The 9,630-nt window shown below is 55.5% G+C and overlaps 1 protein-coding gene across 1 annotated transcript; it reads right to left on the reverse strand.

Annotated features, from left to right (window-relative positions):
* Positions 1-729: 729 nt before the first annotated feature.
* Positions 730-1,197, reverse strand: LOC109736405 (uncharacterized). The gene has a single exon (XM_020295625.1). It carries the CDS (start codon positions 1,195-1,197, stop codon positions 730-732), a length of 468 nt encoding a protein of 155 aa, XP_020151214.1.
* Between the last annotated feature and the right edge of the window lie 8,433 nt (positions 1,198-9,630).

Genomic DNA, 9,630 nt, shown 5'->3' on the forward strand with positions numbered 1-9,630 from the left:
CGCGGAGCGATGCCTGACCTCATGAGGGAGAACCGCTTCTGCTCCATAGACGAGGAAGAACGGGGTCTTGCCTGTTGGTTTGGTGGCGGTAGTGCGGATGGACCATAGCATGGACTGGAGCTCGTCGTGCCAGCCCCTGCCGCAGGCTTCGAGCTTCTTCTTGAAGGTCCTGGTCTTGAGGCCTCTCAAGACCTCGGTGTTGGTGCACTCGGCTTGGCCATTACTCCTGGGCTGCGCCACCGAAGCGTAGCAAATCTACGTTCCAAGGTTAGCACAATAGGTCCTGAAGAGATTGCTAGTGAACTGCGAGCCGTTGTCGGTGATGATGCGGTTAGGAACCCCGAACCGGCTCACGAGGCCCTTGATGAACTTAACTGCCGACCCGGCTGGGATGGTGTGGACAGCTTCCACCTCTGCCCATTTAGTGAACTTGTCGATGGCGACGTAGAGGTAGCGGTAGCCCCCAGGCGCTCGCGGGAACGAACCCAGGATATCCAGCCCCTAGACCGTGAATGGCCACGAAAGTGGGATAGTTTGGAGGCCCTGGGCCAGCTGGTGGATTTTCTTGGCATGGAATTGGTAGGCCTCGCAGGACTTCACCAGCTTAGTTGCGTCATTGAGTGTCGTGGGCCAGTAGAACCCGTTGCGGAACGCCTTGTTGACCAGGGCCCGTGATGATGAGTGATGCCCACAGTCTCCGCCGTGTATATCAGCTAGCAACTCGTTCCCCTATTCCCTGGAGATGCATCGCAAGGAAACATCATTTGGTCGCCTTCTGTATAGCTCACCATCCTGTATGCAGTACGCCGTAGCCTGCCGGGCCACGCGCTCCGCATCCCCCTCTTTCACCGGCAGCGTCCCTCGCATCAGGTACGCCTTGAATTCCTCGGTCCAGCACCCCTCCCGAGGTTCAAGCACCAGGAGCAGGCGTGCTCCTGTGGTCGGGCCACAGGCGAGGGCTCCCGAGGCTGGTGGTTGGGGGAGCTCCTCCCGAGGTGATGCCAGCCCCGCAGATGCGGGTGCTGCTGAAGGCTTGAAAAGTCGCTCTTCGAAGACGCCTGGCTCCTGGGGCAGGCGCTTGGATGCCCTTCTGACGATGTCGTCGGCTTCCTTGTTCATGCCGCGAGGCACGTGTTGTAGCTCCAGGCCCAAGAATTGCTTATCCATCTTACGCACCTCCGCGAGGTATGCCCCCATGTGCTCGTCCCTCGGTTCGTACACCTTGTTGGAGAAGTTGACGAGGAGCTACGAGTCGCCTTTGATGGTGAGACGCTTCACCCCCAAGGCCGCGGTGGCCTTGAGGCCGGCGATCAATCCCTCGTATTCTGCGATGTTGTTTGAGACCTTCTCGCCCCGCTGGAAGCAGAGCTGCACTGCGTAGTATAGCTTGTGTTGAGTGGGGGAGACGAGCACGGCGCCGGCCCCCACACCTTGGCATGCGAAAGCGCCATCGAAGTACATGACCCAACCATCCGGCGCTTCGCTTCCTGGCAAGAGGGATTGGCTCTCGCCTGTTTCAGGCTCCGGAGCGTCGGTCCATTCTGCCACGAAGTCGGCGAGGGTGGCTCCCTTGATGACCCTGGTTGTGCTGAACTCCAGCTGAAACGCTTGCAATTCGATGTTCCACTCGGCGACTCTTCCCGCGGCGTTGGGGCTCCGGAACACCCTCTCTAGTGGGTAAGCTGAGACGACCTTAATTGGGTGGCCTTGAAAGTAATGACGCAGCTTGCGCGAGGCCACCAGGAGTTCAAGCAAAAGCTTCTATGGCATGGGGTATTGGGCCCTCGCGTCCCGCAACACCATGCTGACGAAGTACACCGGGTATTCGACGAGGCGGGAGCGTCGATGGAGCCTGTGGCATCTGGGGGTTGTGGCGCCTACCGAGGTGAGGTATCCTCAGGAGCTTGGTCACGTGCCGGGGCCTCCGTAGGCCCAGGAACGCCGTCTTGCAGGGCCTGATCATCTGCGGGCGTCGTCGTGGCTTTAGCAGCATCGCCTTGGTGCCACGTCATCTCGGCCGAGGGTGCGGCCTTACGCGGCACGCTCTTGGCCTGGCGCTCCTCCCGGACGGCCACCAACGCCGCGCTGGCTGAGTGAGGCGTGGCAGCCAGGTAGAGCATCAGGGGCTCGAGGGGACGGGGCGCTACCATCACCAGTGGGCTGGTCAAGTATCTCTTTAGGTCTTGAAACGCCAGGTCGGCCTCTGGGGTCCACTCGAACGGGCCCTTCCTCTTCATCAGCTTGAAGAACGGCAAGGCGCGCTCCCCCAGCTTGGAGATGAAGCGCCCCAACGAGGTCACGCAGCATGCGAGCTTCTGCATTTCCTTCAGGGTTTGCGGTGGGCTCATGTCTTCTATTGCTTTGACCTTCTTTGGATTGGCCTCGATCCCCCGGTGTGACACGAGGAAGCCCAGCAGCTTGCTGGAAGGGACACCAAACACACACTTCTCCGGGTTGAGCCGCAGGTCCACCTAGCGCAGGCTGGTGAAGGTCTCCTCCAAGTCCTGAATGAGGGTTCTTGCTTCCCGAGATTTTACCACGATGTCGTCGACATAGGCTTCTGCGTTCCTCCCTAGCTGCTGGCCCAGGGCGATGTGCATCAACCGCTGGAAGGTCGCCCCTGCGTTGCGTAGTCCGAACGACATGCAGGTGTAGCTGTATACCCCGCACGGGGTCAAGAAGGCCGTCTTCTCCACGTCCTCCACCGCCATCTTGATCTGGTGGTAGCCCGAGAACGCGTCCAGGAAGCACAGCAGGTCGCACTCGACGGTGGACTCGACAATCTGGTCGATGCGTGGGGGCGGGAACGGGTCTTGGGGGCAGGCTTTGTTGAGGTTGGTGAAGTCGACACACATGTGTTTCTTCCCACTCTTCTTGGGGACGACAACGGGCTTTGCCAGCCATTCTGGGTACCGTACCTCGCGAATGACACCCGCCGCTTCTAGCTTGCGAGTTTCTTGGATGATGAAGGCCTGCTTCTCCATGGATTGCCGTCGTGCCTTCTACTTCACGGGGCGCACATTGGGGCACACCCTTAAGTGATGCTCGATTACCCCCTGGGGACCCCCACCAGCTATTTGGGCTCCCAGGCGAATACCTCCTTGTTCGCACACAAGAACTTTACCAATGCCTCCTCTTGGCCCGGGTCGAGGTTGGCGCCTATGGTGAAGGTGGTTCCCAAGGATCCATCTTCCTCGACCGGGACTTGCTTCGTTTCGGCCAGATCTTGAGTGAACAGCTGCTTCTTCTTCGCCGGAACGACCTCCTTAGCCCCCGGGATAGATTCGTCGGCTGGGTGCGCTGCCGCTACGGCCCTGAACATGAGCTTGAGGGCTGCCAGTGCCTCCTTGGTGTCTCCAGCCACGGTGAGGACGCCGCTGCTGCCCGGCATCTTCATGAGGTTGTAGGCCGGATGGGTCGCTGCCATGAACTGGGCTAAGGCAGGGTACCCGAGGATGGTGTTGTACAGGAGGCCGATGCGGGCGATGTCGAGGTCGATCAGCTCGGTGCGGTAGTTGTCCCGGGTACCGAAGGTGACCGGAAGGCGTATTTGCCCCAGGGGGCAGGTGGACCCGCTACCGACCCCGGATAAAGTCTTGGTGGGGCAGAGCCGGCCATGCGGCACGTGAAGCAAGCTGGAAGCTTCCACGGAGAGCACGTTGAGGCCCGCTTCACCGTTGATGAGTGTCTTGGTCATGGCGACGTGGCTGATGGTGGGCGTGCAGAGCATTGGGAGCGCGCCTGAGCCTGCAGTGGTAGCGGGGTGATCCCTTAAGTCGAAGGTGAGGTCGGCCTTGGGTGCCACCCATCTTGGAGGGTCTTCTGCTGCACAGAGGCGGCGCCGATCTGGCGGAAGAACTGCTTGATGTGGCAGTCCGTGGGTGGCGCTTGCGAGCCGCCGAGGAGGGCCGCAACGGCGACAGGTGCCGGTGCCGCGAAGCGTGCGACGAAGAGGCCGCGCAGCTCTTCCCAAGAAGCCACAGAGGATCCTGGCAGGTTGAGCAGCCAGGCACGCGGCGCGCCAGCGAGGGCCATGGGGAACCAGTTGGCCATGACCTTGTCGTCGCCTCCCGCCTCTAGGATGGCCTCCTCGTAAGCCAGCAGGAAGGTCGACGGATCCGCCGCGCCGTCGAAGCGAGGCGGCATCTCCGGCCTGAACTTGGGCGGCCACCACACCCGTCGCAAGGCGGGGGTGAAGGTCTTGACCACTGGCACCGTCGTGGTCACCCGTCGATCTAGCCGGTGGAGCAGCGCCGACCATGGGGACCGACCGGAGAAGCGGAGCCGGTGGAGGAGCGGAACTTCGGCGCACCCCTACCTGGCGTGCCAAATGTTGGATTCTGGGTTCCGGCAAACCCTTGAGGTTTGAACACTGGGGTGCGCACGAAGATCTCTCTCTCCAGCCCGCTCTCGCAATGATCTCAAGGCCTAGCTCGACGAACCCAAGGAACAAGAGACACGAGGGTTTATACTGGTTCAGGCCACCGTTGTGGTGTAATACCCTACTCCAGTGTGGTGTGGTGATTTCCTTCTAGGCTAATGATGAACAGGTACAAGGGGTGAACAGCCTCCCGAGGAGATGTGTTCTTGAGCTCGGTGAGCTTGTGTGGTGGCCTTGATGGAATGGATCCAGTCCAAGATGACATGCTCCTACGGTGGTAGCTAGTCCTATTTATAGAGGCCCTGGTCCTCTTCCCAAATATTAGGCAGGAAGGGTTCCCACAACGGCCATCTTGAAGGGGGCAACTAGTACAAGTTATCCTGACAAAAGGTGGTCTTCGCCTGCCAAAGGCTCTGGTGGTGACACCGTCGTGGGCTCCGCAGTGACCTCCGTCCTGCCGTCCTGCTGGTCTTGGTCTCGTTGCACCAATATGGAAACCTTTACCTGATGCCTCGGGACTCCTCTCCTACACTTGCCTCTTCAGCACTAAAGAGGCAACGAGTACTCTGCGCCCGCTGGCGCCCGCCTGGCCTTAGTCGTCATGGCTCATGTCACGTGCACCTCGCGAGGTGCCCCTTGTTGGTGTCAAAACCGGCAGATCTCAGGTAGGGGGTCCCAAACTGTGCGTCTAAGGTCGATGGTAACAGGAGACAGGTGACACGATGTTTACCCAGGTTTGGGCCCTCTCTATGGAGGTAATACCCTACTTCCTGCTTGATTGATCTTGATGAATATGAGTATTACAAGAGTTGATCTACCACGAGATCGTAATGGCTAAACCCTAGAGGTCTAGCTTGTATGACTATGGTAATGAGTATCCCCCCTTCGGACTAAGTCCTCTGGTTTATATAGACACCAGGAGGATCTAGGTTTACACGAAGTTGGTTACAAAGAAGGGAATCTACATGTTTGGTCGCCAAGCTTGCCTTCCATGCCAAGGAGAGTCCCATCCGGACACGGGTGCAGTCTTCAGTCTTCGTATCTTCACAGCCCATCAGTCCGGCCCATGGCTAACAGGTCGGACGCCCGAGGACCCCTTAGTCCAGGACTCCCTTAGTAGCCCCCAAACCAGTCTTCAATGATGAGGTGTTGGGCGCGCAGATTGTCTTCGGCATTGCAAGGCGGGTTCCTCCTCCGACGACTTCCAAGTAATGTATTCCGCCTTTAATTCAATGTCGAACCCCTCGGCTTCTGGGCATCGATGACTTCAGCTTCCACGTGTCGAACGAATGCGGAAGGTTAGGGTATTTTTTGCAAATAACACCCTGGCCATGCAAGAAAGAGCGTCTATTTAAAGAGATTAGATCTCAGATCCATTCGGCACCACGCGGAGAGAATCCTCAGAGATTGCTAGGAAAGACCATTCCAACATTGCTAGCATTCCCAGCTCCTCCTCCCGTTCCGACCCAGAGAAAGGCGAGTGGGAGAGGTGCTCTTTGTCCCACAGCCAATTGGCGAAGTTGCAAATGCAGGGATTTCTTCCTCCTGTAGATTTGGTCCCTGTTCGAGCAGGGTTGGCCTCCTTTAATGGCGAGACCCAGGCGGAGGACTTCCCCAATCCATCCGGGGGGAGCGAGTGTGTTTCGTCCCTTATCTGCGAAGAGGCATTGGATTTCCAATTAATCCGTTCCTCCGAGGGCAACTGGAATATTATGGCCTTCAACTGCACAACTTTACTCCCGCCTCTATCCTGCACATTGCGGGTTATGTTGCTTTATGCGAACTATTTCTGGGTATTGAGGCCTATTTTGAACTGTAGAGAAAGTTGTTCTGTCTTGTCCCACGCAACCACGAGGGGTCAATATTTGAAGTGGGCGGAGCCGAAATATGGCGCATCGCTGATACTGGATACCTGTCCGGCACACCAAGGAAGGCATCTGAAGAATGGCCTTCCGAATGGTTCTACATTGAGGACGTCACACTTCCCGACCCAGTTCGGAAGGGTCTTTCTAATTTTGCAAGCGTTCCGTTAAAGAAACGCCACAGTTGGCGTCCCCGAAGTCTTGAAGAGGATGATAGTGCGGAAGTTGGTCAGCTCATGAGCAAGATAAAGACGCTCGCTCAGTCCGGACTAACAATGGTTGAGGTAATGGCGACCTCAATAGTGCGAGGGGTTCAGCCACTTCAATACAGAGGGTCCCAATGTGGCACTATAATGGGGAGGACGCCGCCTCCCCGCTGTGGTCGGAAAGGTCCGGACACCCCCGCCGCTCTGGCCAAGATACTGGCCGGGCTGTTTAAAGGGGAGGAGGAGGAATTCCTTCGTCTCAAGCGCAGAGATGGATACTCTATGTATGACCCTCCTAGCTGGGTAAGTCCTGGCCCCTCTGCTTTTACTCATTCCACTTTCCGAGTCATCTTTAATGAATTCTTAATCCGTCTATTTATAACAGCACTCGCGAAAAATCACCAAGGGGCTTCACAGCCCCGCCCCACAGCCAGAGAACCACAACCGGGAGCTTGATCCTGGGTTTGAAGAGGACCCGGATATATTCGTGGTACTTGCAGAAGGGGTGTTTTACCACGCGAGCTACGATGGCACAGAAGTGGCCATTATCACCGATTATCCTGGTCTTCTTCCTGCTTCCCACGTAAGTCATCAAGAGAAATCCCCCCTGAAAGAGTTTCCTCGCACTGCCTCACCCACCGCACTGTCTCATGCTCTAAAGGGGAGGCGTTCGGCACGTCATGCTACCCCGTTGGCGACTCCAAAGAGAGTGGCTCCTGCACCGAGCAAGGCCTCTAAAAGGAAGACCGGTGAAGACACGGTCCAGCCTTCGTCGAAGAGGTATGGATTTGAAAGTATGCTTTAGTAGTCACGTCCATCTGTGACTGTTATGTTTGTCCTGTATCAGGAAAAAGGTTCGCCGAACTATGTCCGAGAATTCGGCCAGTCGTACTCCCAACAGCAGGGGTGCAGACCCTGCCGGAGAGACGGGGCCGATACGGGAATGACACCGGACTATCCTTCGGCCGAGGGCTCGGAAGATATGTTCGTCACCAACTCGGAAGTGGAGAGCGCCATGAATCATCGGCGCCGGAGGGCCATTTTACGGGACCTTGGCTTCTCAAAAGATGCGTTTGATGCCTTCAGCTCGGCTGACGCATACATCCAAGATGCTCGAGATGGGCTGGGCAGAGCCACAAAGCAGCACTTAACGGATGTGCAGGTAAGGTTTCTTTTGTCCGAATAGGATAACCACATGCTAGTAGCCCCCGAGACTGAAAGCAGTTGGCACAAGTGATTTAAGGATCGTTGTATGACCAGGTTCTTACGGAGAAGAACAACCTGCTAGCTCAAGAGCTGGAGCAGTGTCGGACACAGCTAAATGCTGCTACCGCCGAACTGGAAAAGTCCAAGAAGGCATCCTCTGGTAATGTTCCCCTCCATCGAGGAATAACAATTATATACCAGATGTGCTAATACTGTTGCTTATCTCATAATAGGATCATCAGATCAACTGGAGGATAAGTTGAAAAACCACTCAAGCAGGAGAGAAAGAGGCAAAAAGACTAAATGCCGCAACTGAGCGTGTTCTGACCCGAGTCAGAGAGGAGAAAAACAAACTCCAGGATTCAAATACCAAACTGGGCGAAGAACTGAAAGATGTGCGAGCCCAGCTAGCCGACTCCGTGAAGGAGAATAAAAAGCTGTGAGGCGGCATATTCAGTACGTGGCCGAATTTACCTTATAACAGTTTGGAGGTTAAAGTAGCTGATATAGCTATGATTGTAGGTATGTTGGCAGGCCGTCCCGAAGAGGAGGTGTCCGGATCATCAAGTGATCTTCTGCAAGGGCTGTCGCAATTGCACGAGCAAGCTCGGTAGGCAATGCGGAGTCTGGCAAAGGCCTTATGGCCATCCGCCTCCCCTCCAGGGAGTATGGAGGAGCTTGTAGAGCTGTTCAAGGGAGCGCGGCGGCGTATCCGACTATGGAAGATATCGGCCTACCGAGAGGGTGAGCGAGAGGCCTGGGCCATGGTGAAAACGCGGTATACCAAGCTGGATCCAAATCACATGGCCCGGGTTGGACCGCTAGGGTCAAATGGGGAAGAAATTCCTGTTAGTTTAGTACATGACCAAGTAGAGGTGGCCGCTAGATATTTCCAATAGGATTGTAAGTTAGACCCCCTGTTGGACAGTATCGAGGAGGAAGTTTTTGAGTCCTAAGTGACTATGTACTTTCCATCTAGCGGGATTGTAAAACGATTGTCATGGCCGACCTTTTCGCGTCGACCTCTCGACCCGAAGGTGCGGAGTGTTTTCCGAATACCTGAGTGGCGAAATAAACCGGGGTATGCGGGAAAACCAGGCGTAGGGGTCATAGTTGCTTGAACAGAAAAGTTGTATCCGGCTAGTTATGTTATATTACATTAAAATTGTAAGAAACATCTTCCAGAGAGAATAGTTCCGTTAAGGGTTCCTTTCCCTTGGTGTGCATGCATCAATGTGCATGTCCGAACTGTGATGAAGAAATCACAATGTGTATAGCTTCTGGGGGTTCACGATGGAACGAATGCAAAAAATTCTTTAGTTCACCGACCGAATATTCCCTTAAGAATGCAAGCTTTCGGCTTCACCCAGTCTGAGGTACACATCCGGATGACCCGGCAATAACAATCGCAGAGGTGCTCCCTTTATGCCCTAGCCGAACTAACGGGAACGTAGGGCATAAGCACAGGAGCCAGGCAACCCAGCTTGGCCAAAACTTAAGTCATATCGATGCATATAATGGCGAAGAAAAGGTACATATGGGAGAAAACGCATATGTGATGAGCTTGATGCTCGGAAAATAATAATAGCAAGCTTCTGTCCAAGAAGCCCCCAGTTATAATAGACATACATACTTTAAGATGTATGCGTCGTGGGTGCACGGTCTAACCGCACGAAAGCTTTTATGGCCAAAGAGAAAAAATGAAAAGAGAGAAAAAATGATGGAAAAAATAGGGGGAAGGAGACGAACAAAGAGTTCGGCGCTAGGCATAGAATCTTCGGAGTCCGGCCGCATTCAAGGGGTTCGGCTCTAGTCGATTGTCTGACGCATCACGCAAGCGGTACGCCCCTCCGGTGAGAACTTTGTCGATGATGAAGGAACCCTCCCACTTGGGCTTGAGTTTGTCCTTTTTCTTCTCCGGCAGGCATAGAACGAGTTCACCGACGTTATAAGTTCTGGCCCGCACTTCTCCGCT

This window comes from Aegilops tauschii, chromosome 7 (genome assembly GCF_002575655.3).
Source record: "Aegilops tauschii subsp. strangulata cultivar AL8/78 chromosome 7, Aet v6.0, whole genome shotgun sequence".
NCBI lineage: Eukaryota > Viridiplantae > Streptophyta > Magnoliopsida > Poales > Poaceae > Aegilops > Aegilops tauschii.